The sequence below is a fragment of the Salvelinus alpinus genome, chromosome 21 (assembly GCF_045679555.1).
Source record: "Salvelinus alpinus chromosome 21, SLU_Salpinus.1, whole genome shotgun sequence".
NCBI lineage: Eukaryota > Metazoa > Chordata > Actinopteri > Salmoniformes > Salmonidae > Salvelinus > Salvelinus alpinus.
Window position 1 is genome coordinate 21,325,875 of NC_092106.1, and position 27,750 is coordinate 21,353,624.

The 27,750-nt window shown below is 44.2% G+C and overlaps 2 protein-coding genes across 4 annotated transcripts; both read left to right on the plus strand.

Annotated features, from left to right (window-relative positions):
- The first annotated feature begins 11,312 nt into the window (after positions 1-11,312).
- Positions 11,313-13,056, plus strand: or95a1 (odorant receptor, family 95, subfamily A, member 1). Its single transcript, XM_071357321.1, has one exon. The coding sequence runs from the start codon at positions 11,889-11,891 to the stop codon at positions 12,852-12,854; it is 966 nt and encodes a 321-aa protein (XP_071213422.1). The 5' UTR covers positions 11,313-11,888; the 3' UTR covers positions 12,855-13,056.
- Positions 13,057-13,446: 390 nt separating this feature from the next.
- Positions 13,447-24,698, plus strand: LOC139548026 (prolyl 4-hydroxylase subunit alpha-3-like). Of its 3 annotated transcripts, none has more exons than XR_011669618.1 (13): positions 13,447-13,924; positions 14,393-14,547; positions 14,687-14,916; positions 16,470-16,619; positions 16,767-16,818; positions 17,332-17,495; positions 17,826-18,002; positions 19,766-19,830; positions 20,282-20,441; positions 20,928-20,967; positions 21,501-21,569; positions 22,360-22,456; positions 23,095-23,135. XR_011669618.1 is itself a non-coding variant. In XM_071357319.1 (13 exons), the coding sequence occupies exons 1-13, from the start codon at positions 13,734-13,736 to the stop codon at positions 23,163-23,165; spliced, it is 1,644 nt and encodes a 547-aa protein (XP_071213420.1). In that variant the 5' UTR covers positions 13,460-13,733; the 3' UTR covers positions 23,166-24,698. The 3 variants fall into 3 exon arrangements, 2 of the variants coding, with proteins under 2 accessions (XP_071213420.1, XP_071213421.1); XM_071357319.1 differs by having other exon boundaries at positions 13,460-13,924; positions 20,905-20,967; positions 23,095-24,698; XM_071357320.1 differs by having other exon boundaries at positions 13,785-13,924; positions 14,380-14,547; positions 20,905-20,967; positions 23,095-24,698.
- The last annotated feature ends 3,052 nt before the right edge of the window (positions 24,699-27,750 follow it).

Consider the following 27,750-nt stretch of genomic DNA (forward strand, 5'->3'; position numbering starts at 1 on the left):
TACTTACAATTCCCTTTTCCAATCGGATTACTCATCTCAAACTATTATCAATAGCTCTTATCAAGTTGTAAATTACAGTGCATGGAGAATTGTGTTATTTCTATCGGAAAAAATTAAGTAGATGCTTTTCCCACTTTATTCACGGTTTCCTTGCGTGTAAAGGTGGTGGAATTATTAGGGAATTAAGTCAAGGTCAGAATATTGCGTATCAGACACACTTGGCCACACCATTTATTCAATCTCCATCCCAAACTAATAGTGGGTGAATAGCTTTGCTTTGTCTAGTTTGTCTATTTCTATGTGTTTGGCCTGATATGGTTCTCAATCAGAGGCAGGTGTTTGTCGTTGTCTCTGATTGGGAGACATATTTATGTAGCCTGTTTTGTATTGTGGGTTGTGGGTGATTGTTCCTGTTACTGTGTTCCTGTGTTTTGTGTTGTCACTTTACGGGACTGTTTTCGTCTTCGTTCGTTCATTCGTTATTTTGTTTCTTTCACGTATTCCTATTAAAATGGATACTTACCATGCTGCATCTTGGTCCGACATTTCTTACTCCTCAGACAAGGAGGACGAAGACATCCGTTACAGAATCACCCACCACCAAAGGACCAAGCAGCGTGGTAACGGGCAGCAGCAGCAGCGGCTGAAATCTCGAGAGGAATGGACATGGGGGGACATACTAGACGGCAAGGGATGTTACACATGGGAGGAGATTCTGGCTGGAAGGGATCGCCTTCCATGGGAACAGGTGGAGGCAGCCAGGAGAACGGAGGCAGTAGGAAAAGGGAACCGGCATTACGAAGGAACACGGCTGGCTAGGAAGCCCGAGAGGCAGCCCCAAAAATGTATTGGGGGGGGAGGCACACGGGGAGTGTAGCTAAGTCAGGTAGGAGACCTGAGCCAACTCCCCGTACTTACAGTGGAGAGAGATGGTCCGGGGAGGCACCGTGTTATGCGGAGATACGCACGGTGTCTCCAGTACGTGTGCATAGCCCGGTGCGGTACATAGCAGCGCCTCGTATCGGCCGGGCTAGAGTGGGCATCGAGTCAGGTGCCATGAAGCCGGCTCTATGCATCTGGTCTCCAGTGCGTCTCCTCGGGCCGGGGTACATGGCACCAGCCCTACACATGGTGTCTCCAGTACGTGTGCATAGCCCAGTGCGGCCTATTCCACCTCGCCGCACTGGCATGGCTACGGTGAGCATTCAGCCAGGTAGGGTTGGGCAGGCTCGGTGCTCGAGACCTGTAGTGCACCTCCACGGTCCGGTCTATTCGGTGCCTTCTCCACGCACCAGCCCTCCTGTGGCAGCCCCACGCATCAGCTCTCCTGTGGCAGCCCCACGCACCAGCTCTCCTGTGGCAGCCCCACGCACCAGCCCTCCGGTGGCGGCACCACGTACCAGGCCTCCAGTTCCTGCTCCCCGCACTCGCCCAGTGGTGCGTGTTCCCAGCCCGGTACCACCAGTTCCGGCACCACGCACCAGGCCTACAGTGCGCCTCGTCTGTCCTGAGCCGCCTGAGCCGCCCGTCTGTCCTGAGCCGCCTGAGCCGCCCGTCTGTCCTGAGCCGCCCGTCTGTCCTGAGCCGCCTGAGCCGTCCGTCTGTCCTGAGCCGCCTGAGCCGCCCGTCTGTCCTGAGCCGCCCGTCAGTCAGGAGCCGCCTGAGCCGCCCTTCAGTCAGGAGCCGCCTGAGCCGTCCTTCAGTCCAGAGGCGCCTGAGCCGCCCTTCAGTCCAGAGGCGCCTGAGCCGCCCTTCAGTCCAGAGGCGCCTGAGCCGCCCTTCAGTCCAGAGGCGCCTGAGCCGCCCTTCAGTCCAGAGGCGCCTGAGCCGCCCGTCAGTCCGGAGCCGCCCGTCAGTCCGGAGCCGCCCTTCAGTCCGGAGCCGCCCTTCAGTCCCGAGCCGCCCTTCAGTCCCGAGCCGCCCCTCAGCCCGGAGCCGCCCCTCAGCCCGGAGCCGCCCCTCAGCCCGGAGCCGCCCCTCAGTCCGGAGCCGCCCCTCAGTCCAGAGGCGCTCCTCAGTCCAGTGGGGCCCTTTATTAGGGTTCCCAGTTCAAGGTCGGCGGCGAGGGTCGCCACTCCAAAGAGGTCACTGAAGCGGGCAATGACTATGGTGGAGTGGGGTCCACGTCCCATGCCAGAGCCGCCACCGCGGACAGATGCCCACCCAGACCCTCCCCTATAGGTTTAGGTTTTGCGGCCGGAGTCCGCACCTTGGGGGGGGGAGGGTACTGTCACGCCCTGACCATAGTTTGCTTTGTATGTTTCTATGTTTTGTTTGGTCAGGGTGTGATCTGAGTGGGCATTCTATGTTGTTTGTCTAGTTTGTCTATTTCTATGTGTTTGGCCTGATATGGTTCTCAATCAGAGGCAGGTGTTTGTCGTTGTCTCTGATTGGGAGACATATTTAGGTAGCCTGTTTTGTATTGTGGGTTGTGGGTGATTGTTCCTGTTACTGTGTTCCTGTGTTTTGTGTTGTCACTTTACGGGACTGTTTCGTCTTCGTTCGTTCATTCGTTATTTTGTTTCTTTCACGTATTCCTATTAAAATTGATATTTACCACGCTGCATCTTGGTCCGACATTTCTTACTCCTCAGACGAGGAGGACAAAGACATCCGTTACAATATCTCAGCGAGATGAAACTACAACAGTTGGGTAAATGGTTCCCTTTCATATGCCATCTCCCAGGATGGTGTCCATCACACAGAGGGAGAGCAAATCGATTCTTTGTCTGGATAGGCCAGAAAATATGACAAGTCATTCCCTATACAAATGTGAGATCTGAACCATGACACTTCAAGTCAGCTCCACTGAGAGAGTGGTAGTGGAGAGCTGACAAATGGGTCTTTCTGACACTATAATTCACTGAACCCTATGACTTTCACAGAACACTTTGTACACCAGAATGTCAGTCGGAAACAGTCCAGCACCGCTCAAAGTCGGCCATAAAGGAGACTTAACATCTAACAATTAAAAGACACGCTTTAAAATGGCATAATGGCTGTCATCCAGCCAGGGTTTTACTCTTTTGATATATTTTAATTGATTAACATACAAAATGTTGAAGTTGTGCATTAGGTAGCTTATCTAGGCTACTAGTCTGTACAGATTCAAATAAAGTAATTGATTTGACCAGTGGCTCTGCTTGAGGAACAATTCATTTGACCCTGGGCTTGGTGGCTGGGGCTCTGGGGCTGATCATGACCCTGTGTCTGTGTGAGCAGTGCAGGACAGCTCCCTTCATTTAGCCCCTCCGACACCAAATGGGGATGTCAGTTATAAGGATCAGATGTGTTTTTAAAGAGAGTCGTAAAAGGACATTACCTTGGGTGTTCTCTTGTGCTTCATCACTGTAGACTAGAAGCCTCAATTCGTCGGGGCATGGACAAGGTGTCAAAAACGTTCCACAGGGATGCTGGCCCATGTTGACTCTAATGCTTCCCACAGTTGTGTCAAGTTGGCTCGATGTCCTTTGGGTGGTGAACCATTCTTGATACACACAGGAAACTGCTGAGCATGAAAAACCCAGCAGTGTTGCAGTTCTTGACACAAACCCGTGTAACTTGCACTTAAATCTTTTGTCTTGCCTATTCACCCTCTGAATGGCACACAGACACAATTCATGTCTCATTTGTCTCAAGGCTTAAAAATCCTTCTTTAACCTGTCTCCTCTTCTTCATCTACACTGAATTGAGGATAACACATAATAATGTCTGGGACTTATTTCCATTGTAGTCCTCTTGAGACAAGATGGCTAGACAAGATCGAACACAGTATGCAGTGATAAACATCAACAAATAGGGCACTAACCTTAGCTAGGGCTCCTGAGTGGTGCCGTGGTCTAAGGCGCTGCCTCTCATTGCCAGAGGTGTCCTTGCAGTACCTGGTTTGAATCCAGGCTGCATTGCATCTGGCTGTGATTGGGCAGTGCACAATTGGCCCAGTGTTGTCTGGGTTTGGCAGGGGTAGGCCGTCATTGTAAATAGGAATTTGTTCTTAACTGATATGCCTGGTTAAATAAATAAAAATGAACTAGCTAATGTTATCTGTTGTTGCAGGTTTTTTAACTACACCTTATTCAAAAGCCAGCTGGCTCTCTGGCTGGTTCTGGAGCTTGATTTGTCATAAGCATTGATTTAGGGAAAACTTTGCAACAAATGGAAGCAAAATTTTAATGGTCAAAATCAGGGGCGCAACTTTTACTGAGGACAGGGGGGACATGTCCCCTCCACATTCTGAAATGTTATAATTGCCCCACCCAGTTTTATCATTGGAATGTGACACAAAACGAGGTAACGGTGTACTTTAGGACCTTGCGGACACCTACGAGCAGTCGGGTAGGCTGTTTGGAGTGTTTATCTGACAGATAAAAAATATATAATAATAATAAAGTATGTCCCCCCCACTTCTAAAAACAAATTTGCACCCCCGGTCAAAACCATTCATCTTGGAGCAACAGGTTTGCTAAATGTTATCATATCACTCAATTATACCATTTATAAAATGGTAATTTAAAAACTGGGTGGTTCGAGCCCTGAATGCTGTTTGGCTGACAGATGAGGTATATCAGAACGTATACCACGGGTATGACAAAAATTAATCTTCATATGGTTGCACGCAGCAGACATTCATTTACTCAATAAATGTTCCTTTTGTTCGATAAAGTCTCTTTATATCCAAAAACCTCAGTTTTGTTCGCGCGTTTTCTTCAGTAATCCACAGACTCAAACGCAGTCAAAACAGGCAGACAAAAAATCCAAATTGTATCCGTAAAGTTCATAGAAACATGTCAAACGATGTTCATATTCAATCCTCAGGTTGTTTTTAGCCTAAATAATCGATAATATTTAAACCGGACAATAACGTCGTCAATATAAAAGGTTAACAAGAAAGGCACTCCCTCGGTCGCGAAAAAGCTCTGTGACACTTTAGGGTCCACTCATTCAGACTACTCTTACTTCCTCATTTTTCAGAATACAGGCCTGAAACAATTTCTAAAGACTGTTGACATCTAGTGGAAGGCATAGGAACTGCAATTTGAGTCCTAAGTCAATGGATACTGTAATGGCATTGAATAGAAAACTACAAAACCAAAAAAAATACTACTTCCCGAATGGATTTTCTCAGGTTTTCGCCTGCCAAATCAGTTATGTTATACTCACAGACACTATTTTAACAGTTATGGAAACTTTAGAGTGTTTTCTATCCAAATCTACCAGTTATATGCATATCATATCTTCTGGGCCCGAGAAGCAGGCAGTTTAATTTGGGCATGCTTTTCATCCAAACTTCCGAATGCTGCCCCCTACCCTAGAGAAGTTAATTAATATAGTCTGGGTAGCCAATTGATTAATTTTACCACAGTCTTATGGCTTGGGGGTAGAAGCTGTTAAGGAGCCTTTTGGACCTAGACTTGGTGCTCCGGTACCACTTGCCGTGCTGTAGCAGAGATAACAGTCTATGACTTGGGTGGCTGGAGTCTTTGACAATTTTTTGGGCCTTCCTCTGACACAGTCTAGTATAGAGGTCCTAGATGGCAGGAAGCTTGACCCCAGTGATGTACTGGGCCGTACACACAACCCTCTGTAGCGCCTTACGGTCGGTCGGATGTCGAGCAGTTGCGATTTCAGGCAGTGATGCAACAGGTCAGGACGCTCTCGATGGTGCAGCTGCAGCTTTTTGAGGATCTGAGGGCCCATGCCAAATCTTTTCAGTCTCCTGAGAGGGGAATAGGTGTTGTCATGCCCTCTTCACAACTGTCTTGGTGTGTTTGGACCATGATAGTTTGTTGGTGATGTGGACAGCAAGGAACTTGAAGCTTTCGACCTTCTCCACTACAGCCCCGTCGATGTGAATGGGGATGTGTTCGGCCCTCCTTTTCCTGTAGTCCACAATCAGCTACTTTGTCTTGCTCACGTTGAGAAAGAGGTTGTTGTCCTGGCACCACACTGCCAGATCTCTCCCTATAGATCTCTCCCTATAGGGTTTCTCATCGTTATTGGTGATTATTTTTTTAAACATTTGTTAAGATGTATTGAACCTTTATTTAACTAGGCAAGTCATTTAAGAACAAATTCTTATTTACAATGACAGCCTACCCTGGCCTCCCCTAACACAGATGATGCTGGGCCAATTGTGTGCCCCCCTATGGTACTCCCGATCACGGCCGGTTGTAATACAGCACAGGTTCGAACCAGGGTCTGTAGTGATGCCTCTAGCACTAAAATACAGTGCCTTAGACAGCTGCAACACTCGGGAGTGATCAGGCCTACCACTGTTGTGTCATCAGCTAACTTAATCATGGTGTTGGAGTTGTGCTTGGCCATGCAGTCGTGGGTGAACAGGGAGTACAGGAGGGGACTAAGTACACACCCCTGACGGGCCCCAGTGTTAAGGATCAGCGTGGCAGATGTGTTGTTGCCTACCCTCACCATTTGGGGGTGGCCTGTCAGGAAGTCCAGGATCCAGTTGTAGAGGGAGGTGTTTAGCCACAGGGTCCTTAGCTTAGTGACGAGCTTTGTGGGCACTATGTTGTTGAACGCTGAGTTGTAGTCAATGAACAGCATTCTCGCATAGGTGTTCCTTTTGTCCAGGTGGGAAAGGGCAGTGTGGAGTGGAATTGAGTTTGCGTCATTTGTGGATCTGTTGGGGAGGTATGCGAATTGGAGTGAGTCTAGAGATTCTGGGCTGATGGTGTTGATGTGAGCACTTCATTGCTACGGGGCAGTAGTCAATTAGGACAGGTTACTTTGGCGTTCTTGGGCACACAGACTATGGTGGTCTGCTTGAAACATGTAGGTTTTATAGACTCGGTCAGGGAGAGGTTGAAAATGTCAGTGAAAACACTTGCCAGTTGGTCTGCGCAAGCTCTGAGTACACATTCTGGTAATCTGTCTGGCCCCGCGACCTTGTGAATGTTGACCTGTTTACAGGTCTTACTCACATGGGCTACGGAGAGCGTGATCACACAGTGGTCCGGAACAGCTGGTGCTCTCATGCATTCTTCAGTGTTGCTTGCCTCGAAGCAAGCATAAAAGGCATTTAGCCATCTGGTAGGCTCGCGTCACTGGGCAGCTCGCAGCTGGGTTTTCATTTGTAGTCCATAATAGTTTGCAAGCCCTATCACATCAAACGAGCGCCAGAGCTGGTGTAGTAGGATTTAATCTTAGTCCTGTATAGACGTTTTGCTGTTTGATGGTTCGTCGGAGTCCCGCTCCTTGAAAGCGGTAGCTCTAGCCTTTAGCTCAGTGCAGATGTTGCCTGTAATCCATGGCTTCTGGTTGGGGTATGTACGTACTGTCACTGTGGGGACGACGCCATCGATGCACTTATTGATGAAGCTGGTGATTGATGTGGTATACTCCTCAATGCCATCGGATGAATCCCGGAACATATTCCAGTCTGTGCTAGCAAAACAGTCCTGTAGCTAAACATCTGCGTCATCTGACAACTTCCGTGTTGAGCAAGTCACTGGTACATCCTTGCTTTAGTTTTGGCTTGTAAGTAGGAATCAGGAGGATGTAATTATGGTCAAATTTGCCAAATGGAGGGCGAGGGAGAGCTTTGTACGCATTTCTGTGTGTGGAGTAAAGGTGGTCTAGAGTTTTTTCCCCCCTCTGGTTGCACATGTGACATGCTGGTAGAAATTAAGTAAAATAGACTTTTCCCTGCATTAAAGTCCCCGGCCACTAGGAGCGCCGCCTCTGGATTAGTATTTTTGGGGATTTTCTTGCATTTCAAATGTAAAGAAAAATGTAAGTGTTCGCATTACAGAGCAACACAACTTCAAACATGACAGATAAAAAGCTACATACCCCCTAGGCTATATGACCATAAAGAGACAGCCCCCCCTCCAAAAAAACAGTGGAATAGAATAAGTTATAAAACCTCTATAATTGATTTCATCAGTTCTACCAGCTAATATTTGAGTTTTAGATTACATAACATTTGAGGACACAAAATTTAAGGGCCTATACATTCTCAATAATTTTCATAATCTAACCACAAAGCTGCCCCCCCCCCCCCCCCCCCCTTTCTGGCTGCCCTCCCCCTTCCCTTCTAAGTTCCAGATGGTTTATTTGTCATATACACATGTACATGGAGTACATATGATATACATGGAGTACACAGTGCAATAAAATGCTAACTTGCCAGTTAACCTCTCAACAATGCAACAACAATGGAAAAAGTAAGTAGCTAAGTGAATAAAAAGAGTAATAAAAATAAAAGCAAAGAGAAAGAATTCGGCAGAGAGTGGGAGGGTCGTCACGGAAGAATAACATTATTTCATCCCCACATGTTGTTGACTGAGATTGACTGAGATTTTCACAGTTGGAGTTTTCTTACATGTGATACTTCAAATGTGATATTTACTTTCACATGTAGAACTGCAAGTTCACATGTAAAAAAACAATAACATGTAAAAATCTCATTCGCAGTGAAAAACAATCACATTTTCACATATGAAACGGCAAATGTGATTTTCACATGAATGTTTTTCACATGTGAAATTGCATATCCGATTTTCACTGCATTAACTGCAATTCACATGTGAGGTGAAAACATGTTATTCTCCTCACATGTGAAAAGGTGGTGTTTAACATGTGAACTCTAAATGTAATACATGTGAAAAATGTAATATGGTTCCATGTGTAAAATTTAAGCTCAACGTGTGAAAACAGCTATTTCACATGTGAAAATACGATTTTCACATGTTAAACTGCAAATTTGATATGTATTTATGTCAGTAGATATGTACTTTTTGCCAGTAGATACACCTAGGTCATTAGTAATTCAAGCACACACCTGTGTAGTAGTACACACTACATCTACTTTGTCATGACACTTGGCCCTCGGCTGATGGAGAAACATAAAATCAACAGTCTGGAACTACACTTGCTACAGGTTAACAGGGAGACAAACCGATTCTAAATCCTGTTGATTCACACAGAAATCGTGTGTCATTGAAGCAATACTGTGTGTCAAATGATCATAAGACAGGTGAAGGTGAGATGTCTTTAGAATACAATAGATACCATAAAATGATTTTAATAAACATATTGCAGTCCATCCGTCTTTGTTTTCTAGACAATATGACAAAAAAAATTCTGACAAAAGCAGTCTTTATCCCTCATGACACTTGATATAAGACTGTTTACAACTTCCAGAAAAATCTGTTACGATAGCTCTTGTTTATCAACACAATAGTTGCTAGATGACTTAACTTCAACCCACAGAGAACTCGGGCCAGTGTGGATTTTTACTATAAATGTTTGACACTGTTGTCCTAGCTAGGGACAGGAGGAGGAGGAGACTGGGCAAGGGTCGTGTTTGACATCAATGAACCTTTTAGAGACACACATATTGATACCATAATAGGTTATAGATATTTTACAATAGTTACTGTTATTGTTATTAAAGGATTACAGTAAGACCTCCTTCTCACATTTATTTCAGATTCTGCTGACATTCTTTATGTAGTAGTAAAAAGATGTGTGTCTTATGATGGTCAATGTTGATACTGAAAAATTACTAAACGCATCAAAAAAAGAAACGGCCCTTTTTCAGGACCCTGTCTTTCAAAGATAAAAATCCAAATAACTTCATAGATCTTCATTGTAAAGTGTTTAAACACTGTTTTCCATGCTTGTTCAATGAACCATAAACAATTAATGAACATGCACCTGTGGAATGGTCGTTAAGACACTAACAGCTTACAGACAGTAGGCAATTACGGTCACAGTTATGAAAACTTAGGACACTAAAGAGGTCTTTCTACTGACTCTGAAAAACACCAAAAGAAAGATGCCCAGGGTACCTGCTCATCTGCGTGAACGTGCCTTAGGTATGCTGCAAGGAAGCTTGAGGACTGCAGATGTGGCCAGGGCAATAAATTGCAATGTCCGTACTGTGAGACGCCTAAGACAGCGCTATAGGGAGACAGGACGGACAGAAACTAAATCTATTAAATCTATAATGTTTTAAACCCTATCTCTGTTGTTTCAGAAGTTGATGTTAGTGGCCATTTTTTTATGAAAGTTTGACTGGAACAATACATGTAGTTTTCATTTTGGGGGAATGCTGAGCTGGCGTTTACAGTACAGGAGTCCAACGAACATCAGGTTTGTTTGGGGCCCAGAGTCCCAGGGAGAACACACTGTTTGGACCTGGCCAAAGCTGTCTTCACTACTGACGCATGACTTACGTCAAGAGCAGACCAAGCCCTGGTGTACTGGTCTCAACAGAGTCATCTTGTTTGCCAAACAAAAGAAAACATAAGGTTGCACAATTAGGCACGACTCCGTTAATAATCAACCAGTCTGTTAATTACTAATCAGGGAACAGGGGACACACTCTCTCTCTAACTATACTCTGGAGATATCCATCTGGCAACACAGTTCATCAAATGTAGTCCATGCAAGTCCCCTCACAAACAACTTATGCCAATGTTTACGGTTTCATCATTCTCTCTGAAAAGAATAACAAACGCTGATAGACAGACATGCCTTTTACTCTTTGCCCTGGTCTGCATGCATTTCACCCAAGGTTGATAGAACACCATTTAAAAATAGAACAAGGTTTTATAGATATTGTAGCGAACGGCGGAGCAGAGTAGCAAAACCGAGTCACTGGCGTGAAAGGTAAACACCCTACATATCGCACCAATAGGGTAAATCCACTTGGTGGGATTTGTAATGTGGCTCATATAGAGAGGATCGCTACACGGCCCCCACAGAACGGGAAGGCACGTCCCCATGCTTTGACTACTCAGCCCCCTTACACATCTGTGCGTTCCTTTGGCCTCACGGCCGCCATCCCACTTCTGACACCAATGTAGCGAATGACGGGACAGGGAGGAGAACCCGGGTGGCTGGTGTGAAAGGCAAACACCCTATGCATTGCACCAATAGGGTTAACCCACTTGGTGTGAATTGTAACGTGCTCATAAAGCAAGGATCGCTCCAATATTTTATACTGTATTACAAATACTGGCATAACAGTACTGAGGTAAATAAACACATTTGAAGAACCATTGATTGGTCTAAGTTACATTTCATAAATAGCAGGCCTCCTGCTGAGCCTTAATTTCAAAACATAGGGTCGTTTCAAAATTTAACCATTTTCCAAATTCAAACAAAAAGAAACTGGTCTGCATGTGAATTCAGACATGCTTTTGTCCCTGCACAGAGATAATGTGCCTGACTTATCCAGGAAAATTTGAACTGGTGTTGATTAAATAGAGCCCATAGTTCATCAAATGTGATCACCATTTTAAAGTGACTAAATGGCCTATATGATTTTGCACTATTGTGAAACCTGTTTTTTTTTATCAGTTAATCTGAGTAAAGATGGCTCTAATAGCTAATGGTTGGACAAGGTGCTTGCAAGTGTTGTAGGTTTGATTCTTGCATGGTCCACATAATGGCTCAAATCGTCAGACCATACGATCATTACTTCTAATTAGTTGTTCTAATTAGGTATTTTGAAGAGTTCCCTAAGTAAAAGTTAAGCACCTATTAGACCTTTTCCCTGTTGAGGAACTTGAGCAATAATTATGAACATAATGCACTTTGAGAATGGAATGAAATTAATTTATCCCTTGAGAAATCAAGACACTGTCAAAACATTTAGAATAAGGAAATGCCTCTTCCCAGAGATGTTTTGTATCATGGTGATGTTATGGAGAAAATGTATAAAAATCCACAATCCATCCCTCCCAAACCTTTACTTTCTCCATCAGAGGACAAGTTGAGGTTAGTTCATGGTATCTTATTCATCTTTGGGATCATGTATATTGTCATAAATTTTTCTGTGTGCGTATCAAGTCTGTTTTCCACAACATTTCAGATTTGCAGACATCGACCATTCCTCAAGCAGGCTACATTGAAAAATGCAGAATCTGACCGACCATCCAGGCAATGCCACCAACTCACAGAAGAGCCTATCTGTGATAATCAAGGTGTGTGTGGTGATCCCCTTCTTCTGCATCTTCCTCTACTGCATCGTGGTCATGCTGCACACGTTTGCCTCCCACAGACATTTCCTGGACAACTCCCGCTACATCCTGTTTGCCTACATGCTGATCAATGACACTCTCCAGCTCCTCTCCTCTGTCCTCCTCTTCCTCTTTGTCATGGGCAATGTGAAGTTTGCCATTGTATACTGTGCACCTCTACTCTTCTTCTCCACCTCCACCTTCCAGAACACCCCTCTGATCCTGGCAGCTATGTCCTTGGAGCGCTACGTGGCCATCTTCTACCCTCTGCAGCGCCCGGCTGCCTGGCGCGCTGACCGCATCTGGATCATCATCCTGAGCCTGTGGCTGGTCAGCTGCATCCTGCCCATTGTGGACTTCTCCCTGGGAGAGACTAAACCTGGCATGAACGTCCTCTCCACCCCGGTGCTCTGCAAAACCGTGGTCCTCAACTCATCCCCCGTCCAGACACTGTTCAAGGTGTCGCTCAACGGTCTGTTCTTTGCTGTGGTGGCGGCCATCATCATGTTCACCTACATGAGGATCCTGCTGGAGACCAGGAAGATGCGTCAGGACCGGGCGTCGGTGGGCAAGGCCATGCACACAGTGCTGCTCCACGGTTTTCAGCTGCTGCTGTGCATGATCGCCTTCACTCACCCGGTCACAGAGAGCCGCATCAGTATGCAGGCCGGCTGGCTGCAAGAGCACATCTCCTTCTTCAACTACTTCTGCTTCATCCTACTGCCGCGCTTCCTCAGCCCGCTCATCTACGGCCTGAGAGATGAGTCCCTAAGAGGCTACATGAGGGGGGCTGTCCTGTGCTGCTCACACAGACACAGGATCAGCCCCAGAGCCCCAGCCACCAAGCCCAGGGTCAAATGAACTGGTCCTGAAGCGGAGCCACTTGTCAAATCAATGTACAGACTAGTAGCCTGTATATGTTAGTTCATTAAAAGAGTAAACCCTTGGCTGGATGACAGCCATTGTATCATTATAAAGCTGGTGTCCTTTAAAAACTTAGATTCCTTGGTTACTACCTAACAAAACTGTACATTTTTCTTCAAACACAGAGGCTTGTTTGGAATAGAGAAGATTGCTTCAAAATACTTTGAGATATCGTAAACTTGTACGCTAGATGTCACTATAATTCCACATGTATCAAGTGGTCCAACTTGGGTCACCGCACTGGATGAATGTGCGCCCACAGGAAGACGTTCAGTTTCTTTGGCGAAATGAAAACATTGATAGCTAAAGCAATAAGGGTTAGATTATTTGATATTCAGAGTTATTATAAAACAATTTAACGAAACTATTATATAAGTGGAAGGCAGGGACTGGGCACATTCACGCATCACAATTCCAAAGTGCAAACTGTTGCAATACATTTTGAGCAAATACAGTTTTCCTAAACTACCTAATGTAATATGATTGTTCATTAATCATGCAACTTCATATATGAGATAGGCATTCTTGAACTATTCCTCCGGATGACAGATCATGTGAAGTGGTGAAGTGGTGAAAGCTGATGTCTCAGGTGTGACCCGCGCGCGCTGTTGAGAAAGAACATTGCAGAGATTTACACAGAACCGCAGGACCGAGCGCAGCTTTCCCGTAGGGCAGGCTTGAGTGGTTTCAAACAAGAAACTGCGCTACACTTTATACATTGACAGGAGGAACCATTGTAGATTAGAGTTTACAAAAAATCTAGCACAAGCATAGGCAACATTTTAAACATAATCGAGGGGATCATACGCGCGCAAAATGCTATATTATTTCAAATCCATTTACTCAGCCTGTGCTATAATCAGTGTCATTTTGATGCCGTTATCTTTTGGTGAGATGTATACATCATTATTGAACGTAAAACAAGCCATCAATGTTGAAAGACAACTTATTGATCATTTAGAAACTTACATCGAACACGAATCGGAGAGACTTGAAGACATCAAAAGGTGAGTACCAGACAGGGAATGTTGTCATGATGCACGCTTGATAGACTACCACTTGTATTGTAGGCTTAATTATTAAGGCTTCGGAGTGGGTGGTTTTAGAGGGAGACAGAGAAAAAATTGAGATAAATAATTGTTTCTAAGTTTGGACTATGTGTCCTTTATTATATTCCATACAATTTCATGATAGGTTACTGTTATCGTCTTACTTATGGCGTTGTATTCCTTGCGGAACATATGCCATCGATGAATCGCCTCCATCCGTGTAGGTAACTTTAGAAGAAACTTAACATTAATTTACTAATGTTCTAAAGCCTATCATAAACTCAAGATGAGTTCTATACTAGTTTAGGAGAAGAATGTCCATGGAAAGCCTCATGCATATATCATTGCATTGCATGGTTGTCTCCCCTATCATGATATCACCTATATTCTCTCTAAACGTATAATACTTGTAGACTCTTTCTGCAGGTTTTATGCAAAGGTGTCAGACTTGCACAGTGAGGTGTACAGTGGACCGTCAGCTGCTATGGCAAACCCCTTGGTGGCGTTCACTCTTATCAAGCGCTTGCAATCCGAGTGGCGGAATCTGATCTACAGTGATGAAGCACAAGAAAACACCCAAGGTTGTTTGACTCTCTTTACAAACACATCTGGTCCTTACAACTGACATCACCTGGGACCTAAGTTTGTCAAAGCTCCATCCCTGATTCTTGTGTCCTATCATTACCTCACTCCCACTCATTCCCCCTTTTTGTGTTTCAGACTTCAGGTCTGGTTACGAGGAGGTGGAGAAGGAGGGCAGCTTGCCCAAACTGGAGGACCTTCAGGGGGCTGCCAAGGGGCTGATGAGGCTGCAGGATGTGTATGCCCTTCAAGTGGGGGGACTTGTGAGAGGTCACTTCCAGAGGATCACTGACGGCAACCCCATTGACATCTACAGTCCCACAGTATCTGTTCCTCTTTCTGGGGATGATTGCTTCCTAGTTGGGAAGGTAAGCCACCAATAACTCACCCATTTAATCATTGGCGGTGCCTGATTCTCCACCCTTCTCCTGAAGTGTGCACTTGCACACTGTCTCACGTGGATCTAACAATGATGGAATTTCCCTCCAGCCAAAGATTACACAAATCCCACGTGTAAAATGAACTGGTATAAGCGCTCATTCATTCCCATGTCCATCATACCTGAACGACAATAGTACTCCACTGACTGAATAAGGGAATGTTCTATATGTATTATGTACAGTATGTGGCTATATGAGAAGTGTGTATGATAAGGGTAATGTACAATGTATGTCTTATGTTATTGTGTCATGTACAGTGTCTTTTGTATACAGCAGTACTGTGTGTTCAAGACCATTTTCCCGTTGGGGACATTAAAGTTCATCCTATACCATGTTTTTAAATCCATGATGGGTATTGTGCAAGTACATACTTCTGGAAAAGGGTGGAGAAAAGGGACGTAGCCTTTATGGGTTCATTTTACTTCATTTCCTTTTTGCATCCACTCACTATGGGGTGCGACCAAAAGGTAATCCCTGCTCACATTGCACTCTATAAAGTGTCAACTGGAGATGTGCTGTTGGAGTCATGGAGAGGAGGAGGGCATGTAACAGGAGGAGTGCTAGCCTGCTGGGCAGATGGTGCTGTAAAATCTGGCTTCCCTAATTAGCATTAGCAGAAGACCATAAAACACAGTTTTGTTCTGAGCCTGTCATACTCTGTGGTTAGAGATGGAGTAAAGTCCTCTTCGTGTGTGTCAGGGGGATTGATATAGAATGACAAGACCGGAGTGCTCTCTCAGACAAATTTGAAAAGGGTGCATGATGTGCATTCCATATGGCAGCCTATTCCCTATTTACTGCACTACATTTGACCAGATTTCTATATGTCCTTGTCAAAAGTAGTGCAATATAAAGAGAATAGGGTAACATTTGGGACACGGAAAAGTCTTCCTCATGATGAGTCACTTCACAATGGATCCTATTGTTAAATGTACAGTGGCAGTGCACAAGGGGCACTGTGTGGGAGAGACAGTGTGGAAAATCATAATCTCTGTTTAGGGAAGTCTAAGAATGTGGAGTAGGGGCGTTTGCTTCACTTTTGTTAACACCAAGATTATCTGACTGTGATCATGTGTAAACAGATGCTCCGTTTGGGGTGTTGTGAGTCAGCATACAGTAACAGTTCTACAACTGCGCTTTTATGGTGGCTAAAACCCAGTCGTTAAAACCAGCAGGGTAAGCTAAGAGTTAGCTTTATTTCTCCCATTTCCGGGGCATGTACAAAGCCGCAGCCACCATCAACAATCATAGTGCTACATGTACTTTACGTGGCTATCTTCTCTTCAGCTCTAGATACAAGAGAATTATATTTACAATGCTTTAAAAGGTGTTTACTCTTTCCTTCCAACATAAGTTTTGATTACAGATAAACATTTCCAAGTATGGGTATATGACTGTTCAGGAAAATAATGTGTTTCAATTTCTCATTATAAAATCTTTCTGTTGTTTTCTAATGCTAACATCCTGTTGTTGTATTGCAGGTTGCCTATGAGCTGGAGGACTACTACCACTCAGTGCAGTGGCTGGAGGAGTCAGTGCGTCTGTTCCGAGGGGTAGGGGGGGAATGGAGTCCAGAGAATGAGGGAACTCTGGAAGATGCTCTGGATCACCTGGCCTTTTCTCACTTCAAGGTGTCTATTTTGCACATAGAAATACAAGTTATTCTGACTCTTTTCAAAATAGATAGACTTATTGGTTGAAAAATTGTAAAAATTGAGAGAAGATGTGATTCTTTAAGCATTTTGTTGACTAAATGTAACTTTTTTGTTTTGTTTCAGACAGGAAACATTTCCTATGCACTGAGTCTCTCTCAGGAGTTGTTGAACCATGGTAAGCCTGTTCAATTAAAACATTCCACTATACTGTGGCCTGGGGTGGTCCAGCAGTCTAAACAGCTGTCTCTGGATCACATATACTATGCACCATTGCGAGCATGGGTTTTACTCCGATCCACTACTCCTTCCTTTCTCTTTATCCTGTCCAATAAACATAAAACTATTAAATGAGTGAGACTGCCCCACTCCATATAAAAACATCCCACTACTGTCCCACAGTATATAGAGGCAGCCTGCTTTGCATGTCAGCCTATTTCCCCATACGGTAGCTGAGCCCTGAAGTACTGTTGTTACGAATCCCGTAACAACTGTATACTTACTGTGCATAATGCAGACGTGGACCTGGACCTAACAATTCAGGACTCTTTTAATAAAAGTAAATACATTTCCTGTAAAATGACCAGGAAACATGCTTGCTCGTTTATATTTGACCAACTGGATGCTGTGATTTGTTTCTCCAAACTTATGGTATCACATGGATGGTATTTACATGATTCTCTTCCTGAAGATCCCATGAACGGGAGAGTTTTAAAGAATGTACAGAAGTATGAGCGACTGCTAGTTGACAGTCCACCCTTACTGAGCACTGACACTGGGTTGAAGAGGCCCAACACCACCTATCTACGGACAAGGAACACCTATGAGAGACTATGTCGAACACAGGGCACTCAGGTATACTCATCTATGATATTATAATCTTGTCCACCCACCCGGCTATATGCGGTAGCAATTGAGTGATACATTTGCTAACTTTTAGAACTGCTCCAAACAGCAACAGAAATCATACTGTCCTTTTAAATGTATGACACCATATGAGCCACCATATGAGGAAAACAGTTGTGGTTTTCAAATAATGTGCAGAGACTTGGCTACAGTCTGGAGCTCACAGAGATAGAAAAGAGTTTTAAAATACAAGTTTTGAGGATGAAAAGAAAATACTGCCGCTTTCTTTCCATATTTCGGCTCCAGTAATGGACTTCAGATGCCATTCTCTCCTCACAGCCAACGCATTATGAAAACCCCCGGCTGTTCTGTGACTATTTCAACAATGACAGTCCTGGGTTGCTACTGCAGCCAATCAGACGTGAGGTGCTGAGCCTGCAGCCTTACGTGGTCCTTTACCACAGCTTCATCACTGACTCAGAGGCAGAGAGCATCAGGGACCTCGCCCAGACAGGGGTGAGTGTCTATCTACTGCCATGGTATCAACCCTTTTACTCAGAAAAGGCCTATCAGGCGCAGTATGTATCAAACGCCTCGGATAAGAAGTGCTGATCTAGGATCCAGTCCTCCCCATCCAGTCTTATTCATGTTGATCTAAAATGCAAAACTGATCCTAAATCAGCCATCCAACTCTGAGACGCTTGATACAAATGGCCCCAGATTCCATTGTCATTGTCATAACATTGATTGACATGTTCCAAGTCCATTGTTCCAATATTCCAAGTCCATTGAAAATGAGGACTGTCTTTTAAATCACATAACTGATAAAAGAGACCCCGTGTGTCATGATTCGTTTTTGCACATCTGAAGGATTATTAAATGTATTACATGTCAACGGCCTATTTTATGACTCCAGTAAAGATTGTGCAGGAGAGTGACTCTACACACCGAAGAGTGTTCGTTTTGGCTCTGCTGGGATAGCGGTTATTTATGGAAATTTCCCATCGGCCATCTTTTTTTCCTTGTGGTCTGGCTGCTTAGCACTGAACTGAGGTGCTAGTTTTTCACCCAAGTAATAGTTACACCGTAGATTACATTGGCAGGCTATGGTAGGATTTTCTTTCTATTCTTGCATGTTTGTAATCTCAAATACTTAATCTACCAAGGGTTTTAGAAAGGCTCAGTCTCAGTTCTGTGACCTGGTTGCAATTTTGAGAATATTAACAAATATTTACAATCTGATCATACATGCCAAAAAGAGCGCAAATATGTTCATCAAGCTGGTTTGCAAGAAGAACGTCTGACTGAATTTACTTTACTTTGTACTGATCCCAATCTAGGAAAAGTTTAACAATAGTGAGAGGTTTAGGGATCTCTCAAAAACCCACTGGAGGAATAGTTGATATTGTTCCAACCATTAAGCAAAGGTTAAAGTAATAAAGGATACATTACTTCCGATCCTTGGCGGAGTGCCTCAGACGGTCCAAATTGTTGAGGGCTATGGGTAAAAACTGACTTCTCATCTCAATAGCTAATGGAAAATAATACTGTGTCTGTCCTGTGCCAGCAGCATAGAAAGATCTATCGTCCTAATAGTGTTTATGCTAACTCAGTTTTTCTGGCGAGATGCTGTAACCCAAATGATCTCCTAGATTGTGTGAGGTTTTGGCACTGTTCAACAGGTTTTCCACCCCTTCTTCAAATGGAAATCCCTCTACTTATTTCATTATTATGTCAACATTTGATGGCACTCTGGTGGGTTGATTAAAACCAGGCCTGGCCTGCATCTCAAATAGCACCTTATTCCCTATATAGTGCACTACTAATGTAGCGCACTATATAGGGAATAGGCTGCCATTTGGGAGTCACATCTGGAGTATTAGTCATTTGGAGCCTGGAGCACATGCAGCACTCCTTGCCCTGAGCACATAGACACATACATCATTGCCTGAGCATGGCATTTGTGTGTTCATGCTTGGATCCAATGGTTTAGTATTAGCTGTCTAGTCCAAAGTATTTAGAGAGAGTGTAGATAGAAATGCCAGTCAAGTATTTCCGTCAGGCATGGCTTCATTGGAAAATTACTGCGGCTGCCAGTTATTGAGTTTTGACATATTCAAAAAAGAATGTTTATTTACTGAGCTCTTTTGGATGTTCTGTTCTCTATCCTCACATCATTAGTGTCTCTCTTGTCAGACAGAGCCCTGCAGTTTGATCTTAAAATGTTACTGCTGTATAAAACTGAGTATTGACAGTTTTCTTTATTTTTGTGCCATAAGTTAAGGAGATCTGTAGTGGCATCTGGAGAGGAACAGGCTACTGCAGAGTATCGCATCAGCAAGAGGTACTATCAGAAACATGCCACTATTAAATGTATAGTTTACTGTTCCTTCTCATAACACTTACAGCAGTAATAAAGCACCAAGCAGAACAATGCATCCTCACAACAACCAGTGAATATACTGTATAACACTATAAAATGCTTGGGCTAATTTTATGGTGCACACTAGATTTGCAGGCCTATTAGCTATATGTAATGTATGATAGTTAAATGTGAGATAAACTTTAACCTTTGAATGGAAATTGGCTGAACACCTCTGGAACCTACAGTATCAGTGGAAGAGGAAGTGTACATCATTGTCTTACGTTAGGTAGCAAGACGAGTATCTGCACTGATCGGTTTAGGACTGCACATCACGTAGGAATGACGCCACCTGTCAGTAGAGCATCTGGTCGAGCTCAAACCAAGACAGTAACATTATCTGTATTATGAGAGTTTGTGGTTTGTTTTTCAGTGCATGGTTAAAGGAGACAGCCCACCCTATCATTGGGAGGCTGGACCAGAGAATCACCTTGCTCACAAGTCTCAATGTGCAGCCTCCGTATGCAGAGTACCTCCAAGTGGTGAACTATGGGATTGGAGGACACTATGAACCCCATTTTGACCATGCAACGGTGAGTGGGTTTCTCTATATTAAGAACAGTAGATCTTGAATAAACCCAACATTTACTACATTAGTCAACACTTGATGCAATAGTGTACCCTCATTTTGTGTGTTAGTGTTGAGTGATGGGCAGTGTCCCAAACGTCATTCTATTCGCTAGTACAAGGGTTTCACTCAAACACACTGACATGACAAGAGGAAAACTGATGATGCACTACTCAATTTCGAAATTGCACCTTGTGCATTCTACTATTACAACTTATTATTACCCGCCCCCCCTGCCGAGCGCACCCCATAGTTTGGGAACCACTGCCCTAGTACAATACTTTTGACCAGGGCCCATAGTTCTCTGGTCAAAATTAGTGCTCTATATAGGGGAATAGGGTACCATTTGAGACATAGCCATAGTCTATGGTGGTAAAGTAAGGAAGGACATGATATATTTATGATTACTATTTCCTACATATAACCAGTCAGCATCAAGCCCCCTTTTTAGGCTCAACACTGGGAATCGAGTGGCAACCTTCATGATATACGTAAGTTAATAATTTTATCTTGTTATCTTATTATATGTGCATGATTGTCGCATTTGTGGAAATCCAGTAAAAGCATCTTTGGAGATAGTGTATGCTAGATTGCATTTATCAGCATAAGAATTCAGTATTATCTTATTGAAAATTGCAATGATATTTTAGTCCATGTCAAACTTCCAGTTTTATTTTAATTTTATTTTACCTTTATTTAACTAGGCAAGTCAGTTAAGAACAAATTCTTATTTTCAATGACGGCCTAGGAACAGTGGGTTAACTGCCTGTTCAGGGGCAGAACGACAGATTTGTACCTTGTCAGCTCGGGGATTTGAACTTACAACCTTTCGGTTACTAGTCCAACGCTCTAACCACTAGGCTACCCTGCCGCCCCAGTTAAGGCGGTATGGAAAAGAATGTCTGCTTGTCAGTTTTGGACAAACTCCACACTCCGTATTCCGGCATGGATGGCTTTTTTATGACATGTGCACACAGTGGCTAGACTAGACACAACTCAGTGAGAATGTTGTCATCCTCCACAGCTCAGCTCTGTGGACGCAGGTGGGTCCACAGCCTTCATCCATGCTAACTTCAGCGTTCCTGTTCTGGAGGTAAATGCACTGCAAATGCCAGCTGCTGGCTAAACTTAGTCTGTGTCAAATGGCACCCTATTCACTACATAGTGCACACATTTTTTTTTTACCAGGCTGTTTGTCAAAAGTAGTGCACTATATAGGGAATAGGGTGCTATTTGGGACATATACTTAATCTTCTTCTGTTTACCCATCGAAATTGCTTCAAGCCAGAACACGTACGCTCATAAGCCTTCACTCTGTTAAAATGGCATCAAGAATAATAAGAAATTCCTTCCTCAGAAAGGTCACATCATTTCTTAAGATGTTTTGAGTAGTACTGTTGAGTACTACTGTTCTTATGGAGGAGCCAAAGGCTGTGTCCCAAATGGCACCCAATTCCCTTTATAGTGTACTACTTTTGATCAGGGCCCTGGTCAAAAGTAGTACATTATATAGGGAATCTGATGCCATTTGGGATGCAACCACAGTGTAGTATTCGGTTTAATAAATGAGCTGCTGTTGAAAAGACACAGGACCTCACCAGGTTTTAACCTCTCAACCTGGATTTTATTAAGGTTTCACTTCCTGCCCCATATCCATGTCAAAGATGTTGTACTTGGAGCACCGCTATGCACGTGGGATTTTAACTTACAAGTATACAAAATATATTTTTTATGGAGGAATAATGTCTTAGGATTGTCAAGTAGAGGAGAAGACCAAACAAATTCCAGGCACGATAGTGGCCCACACAAAATCCAGGCACGATTTAAAATGTTTCTTCCCTATGTTTTTTAGTGAAACATTTCCATTGTCTTTCGTGTTCCAGAATGCTGCCCTCTTCTGGTGGAACCTCCATCGGAACGGTCAAGGAGATGGGGACACTCTGCATGCTGGCTGCCCTGTCCTTGTTGGGGACAAATGGGGTAAGAGGCTTTAATGAGACAACCGGGAACACCACATAGTTCCTATAGAAAAACACACAGGTACAGTGATCAGTGTCAGATGTGGAAAGCTAAGAACCCTACGTCTATTCCAGTAGCCCCTGTCTGTCATACTGAAGTCACAGCAGGAGCCCGGGGCCACATCTGCACTGCATTAGACAGATAGTTAGGGATGATATAGAGATGAGGTCAGGTACTGAGCACAGCTCTGGGATGCTAAACATGTGGGCCTCCATTCCACATAATTAAACTCCGTCCTGGATCCCACAGTCAGTGACAAGGCTAAAGGAAACGCACAGAGAGGGGTATTAGTCATTACTGTGAGAGGCTGCATCTAAGAGACATTTACAAGAGCAAGTACAGTATATACCTTTTTACTATATGTTTATGTGTTTGAACTAAGATTATAACAAGGAAATCAGGCCCCATTTGCCATTATTGATGGCTCTATATACAAGGGACCCATTTGAATATACACATGTTTGTCAACACTTTTAGGGGGTCAGTGAGTATTTAACGACTCCTTTTTACAGACCTATATATTATATTTTATGTTTGTTTGACTACTGTGTGACATACACCACTAACACACACTCTCTGTTGTCCATGCCCTGTTCCAGTGGCTAACAAATGGATCCATGAGTACGGCCAGGAGTTCCAGAGACGCTGTAGCCCCAATCCTGAGGAGTGAGAAGAGAGAAAGCAGCTGCTGGGACCGCTTGGAGTACAAGAGCCAGTCTCCACAATGGAGCCGCGCGCACCACGCAGGCAGAGCGAGAGAGGGAAGGAACGAGAGAGGGCATGAGAAGCGCTAGCGGCTGGGGGAGGGGAAGGCAACCAAGGAGCAGCCTGCATCTGTGATTGGAGCTTCAGGCCCAAGGGAATGAGGAGCACAGACACTGCTGGAGGGGGCTGGAATGGCAGGGGGGCTGAGTTGGTTTTGGGAAGGGGGTGGAGGGGGGCATTTGGCAATCAGCCCCAAAGGCAGAGCGGCCTCTTGCTCTAACTCCCCAGTCAGTCCCTGCTGGATCAGAGAGAGAGAGGCCTCTACCCTCACACACTGGGCTGGTTTCAGTTAACTCTGCTAGGCTGTTTGCCTCCGGTGTCAGTTTGTTTGGGGGGAAAAAACGTATAATGCATCCTTTTGAAAACTGGTGCACTGAATCTGGCAGGATACTCTTCACACGGACTGATCTCATTAGCACAGCACTGATCTTTATCAGAATATTTTGTTTTAGAATTATATTTCTGTAACCATCTCACACCTTAAGAATGTAGTTAAGAGCGGTGCTGTTATTCAGAGGAAAAGGGTTATTGTGACTGTTTCCCATTCATGCTCAGTCAGTTCAGGAAATCAAAGGAGATGAGGTCGTCGTCTCCCACTGAGGGGCTTGATGACATTTGGTGTGTTCTCTATTGCTCATCTCCTTGTAGCTAATGGGATGGATATGAGTCAAACCTGTTTAATCTTCTAACTCCCATTCAGTGGCATCATTCATTAGTCATGGTCTGTAAACCAGATGATTGGAAAGTGGGAATGCGTCTGCTTTAGTACCGAGTCTCTGACCTCAAATCCTGGGTGTCTAGCTGCCTACCAACCAGACAAAAGATTTGTCTGTATGTAGGTCAGAGAGTGCATGTTAGCTTTCACACCTAGTCTGAGGGTGAGGAGTGAAATGTACTTACTATAGGAGCTGTAGGCGCCAAGGGGCCTTTCTGTCAGTGCTGCTGCCTTTTGAGTGACAGGGAGTGTTGAGGAAGGGAGAGGGGTTCAACAGGGACTATATCTCTGCCTGCTGGGATGTAAGGATTCCCTCCAGTTTACAACCTCCTACCACTCCTCCCCTTTAGACACACACACACACACACACACACACACACACACACACACACACACACACACACACACACACACACACACACACACACACACACACACACACACACACACACACACACACACACACACACACACACACACACACACACACACCGATACAAACACAGGGGCCATATACTACAGGAATGCTACATGCTCCCAACTGCATTCCTAAACAGTAGACCTTGATTGTTCCCCCTGGAGTGGATTGACAGGAGGCCCATACTTGATAAAATGCATGGAGGATGGAGGTTGTGCCTTTGGAGTTTCTCCAACCAAGAAAGAGTATTCTCTGGAATTCTCAATCTTTATATGGTTTTAAAATAAATACATATTTTTGTTAAAGTTATGTCTGCCTCATTACTAAGCACTTTAAACAGAACATTCACAAAAGCTTACATTCAGCAGACTATTTATAGTTGACGTTGCACATTGAGGAAATTGAATTTCTTCTCTCGTACACTGCGTTCATTCCCGACTGGCCCAAGCATGTCATATGGAAATCAGTGTACAGTCTGTAAATATGTTTCAAGGGTGCTGAATTTCTCGGTAGGAGCAGGGTGTAATTTCTGCAAAATAGGAAATAAACGACTTTTTACCGCCAGTCCGAGGCCTGCAGCGAGGGTTCCCAGTCCGGGGCCTGCAGCGAGGGTTCCCAGTCCGGGGCCTGCAGCGAGGGTCCCCAGTCCGGGGTCGGCGACGTTGGTCCCCGCATCAGAGGAGCCACCAAAGTGGGGGGAGCCAGAGGTGGAGCGGGGTCTACATCCCGCACCGGAGCCGCCGCCGTGAATAGATGCCCACCCGGACCCTCCCCTATAGAGTCAGGTTTTGCGTCCGGAGTCCACACCTTTGGGGGGGGGGGGGGGGGGGGGGGGTTACTGTCACGCCCTGGCCATAGAAAGGTTTTTATTCTATATTTTGGTTAGGCCAGGGTGTCACTAGGGTGGGCATTCTAGTTTCTTTATTTCTATGTTTTGTATTTCTATGTTTTGGCCGGGTATGGTTCTCAATCAGGGACAGCTGTCTATCGTTGTCTCTGATTGGGAATCATACTTAGGCAGCCTTTTTTCCTTTGGTGTTTGTGGGTAGTTGACTTTGTTAGTGGCACTATAGCCCTAGTAAGCTTCACGGTCGTTTCTTTGTTTCTTGTTTTGTTGGCGACATTCTAATAAAATAAAATGTACGCTAACCACGCTGCACCTTGGTCCGGTCATTTCCACCCAAACGACAGCCGTGACAGCCAGACTGCCTTTTGTCCAGGCACATGCCTCATATTGCAGCTCCAACTCATGCACATTTACCTGAGCTAGTACTTTTTTTTTTAGCTAGTAGTAAAAACTACTTTTACGCTATAAAGACTATTTATAGTTGACGTTGCACATTGAGGAAATGTTATTTCTCCTCTCGTACACTGCGTTCATTCCTGACTGGCCCAAGCATGTCATATGGAAATCAGTGTACAGTCTGAGTCCATGTAGCTGTCTAATATGTGAGCATAGGACACGTATTGTGCTATTGTATTTAAGTGTACTGTACTGTCCAATTGTTGAGCCCTCCCAAACCCTGGCTAAGAGGTTTATCTATTACTGCATCTATGACAACAAGGAAGTTCAACGAGTGCATGACAATGGTGTTCGCTCTGAGACATCTGGTACTGGGTGAACTAACACTACATTTGGAATCCCAGACCGCAGTTGGAAAGGAGAAGGGGTCTTAATATTAGGTCGATGCAGAATTTCACAGTTGGGAGGGGTTGATTTGATGTGGGACATAGAAATTGTAAATAGGATTGAAGTGGGCAGCTGGAGGTAATCATAATTTTAATGCGACTAAATGCCATCATACTCCATCTGGCATAAAACATCTAAAAAGATGCGCTGCCCGACCCTACTGATGAAGTTGTGGAGCAGGCTTACTTTGCAGAAACACTGATGATGCTTAACTCAATTTTGGTGACTGAAATATTGTCATAGAATATGAACACCTCATAGTGTCTTAGCCTACCATGTAACAGACAACATGGGAAATGCTACGCTACAGCACCAATTTGTAAATGTAAACTATTAGAACTGTAGTGAAGTGGCAGATAAATGTTTCTTCTAAAAGTGGTGGCTTTCTTTGACACAAGACTGCTGTGAAACAGGGAAACTTGCATATTCCTCAGTTCAAAGGGAACAGGCCTTTACTTTGCTCTGTGGGAATTCCTATCCGCCATTGACACAGTGTTGCTACCATCACAGCAACACACATGGCTTCTGTGGTCCTAGTTGCTAGGCACTTCAGAGTTTCTTCCTAGTTTTATTGCAGACTGGCATAATACCATAGAAGAAAAAGAAGACGAAGAAGAAGAGTTTCTTCCTCACTGTCCAAACATTTGAGACACGTGACTTGTATCAGGAGAGGAAACTTACAGTAGATCATCAACCTACAATGACCAGAAGAACACACTGTATTGTAAAGAAGTAAAATTGTATATGTTGCAACCAATGTCTGGTAGATCAAGTGAAAATAAACTACAGTAAATGGGGTATTAAAATGTGGATCTTTGATGCCATGTGGCATCAGAACTTTATCAGTAGGCTACTGTGTACAACAGGGGTGGCTAATGGGTGCATGTGTGCAGGGTTTTGTTACAGCCCAGCTCTAGCACAGGCGTATTCAAATCTTACCCTACAAAGTCTGTACTACTGATAGTTTTTTGTTCTACTACCTGATAATGAATTGCACCCACCTGGTGTCTCAGGTCTAAATCAATCCCCGAAAAAGCATGAAAAAAAGCAGAACTGGCTTCAATGTCCAGATTTAAATTTGAAGTCTCTAACAGTGGTTCCCAAACTTTTTATAGTCCCGTAACCCTTCAAACATTCAACCTCCAGCTGCGTACCCCCTCTAGCACAAGGGTCAGAGCAATCTCAAATGTTTTTTATAGTCCCGTACCCCTTCAAACATTCAACCTCCAGCTGCGTACCCCCTCTAGCACAAGGGTCAGTGCACTCTCAAATGTTTTTTATAGTCCCGTACCCCTTCAAACATTCAACCTCCAGCTGCGTACCCCCTCTAGCACCAGGGTCAGCGAACTCTCAAATGTTGTTTTTTGCCACACACACTAAACGAGACATTTTTGTCACAACCCGGCTCGTGGGAAGTGACAAAGAGCTCTTATAGGACCAGGGCACAAATAATAATATAATAATAATCAATCATTTTGCTCTTTATTTAGCCATATTACATATAAAACCTTATTTGTTCATCAGAAATTGTGAATAACTCACCACATGTTAATGAGAAGGGTGTGCTTGAAAGGATGCACATAACTGCAATGTTGGTTGTATTGGAGAGTCCCAGTCTTAAATAATTTTCCACACACAGTCTGTGCCTGTATTTAGTTTTCATGCTA

Excerpts from the sequence above, each read along its gene's own strand:
- or95a1 (XM_071357321.1), top strand. The coding sequence starts at position 11,889 with ATGCAGAATCTGACCGACCATCCAGGCAATGCCACCAACTCACAGAAG.
- LOC139548026 (XM_071357319.1), top strand. The coding sequence starts at position 13,734 with ATGCTATATTATTTCAAATCCATTTACTCAGCCTGTGCTATAATCAGT. Across the intron at positions 17,496-17,825 it reads GTCGAACACAGGGCACTCAG|CCAACGCATTATGAAAACCC; the intron begins GTATACTCATCT and ends CTCTCCTCACAG. Across the intron at positions 19,831-20,281 it reads GAGTATCGCATCAGCAAGAG|TGCATGGTTAAAGGAGACAG; the intron begins GTACTATCAGAA and ends TTTGTTTTTCAG.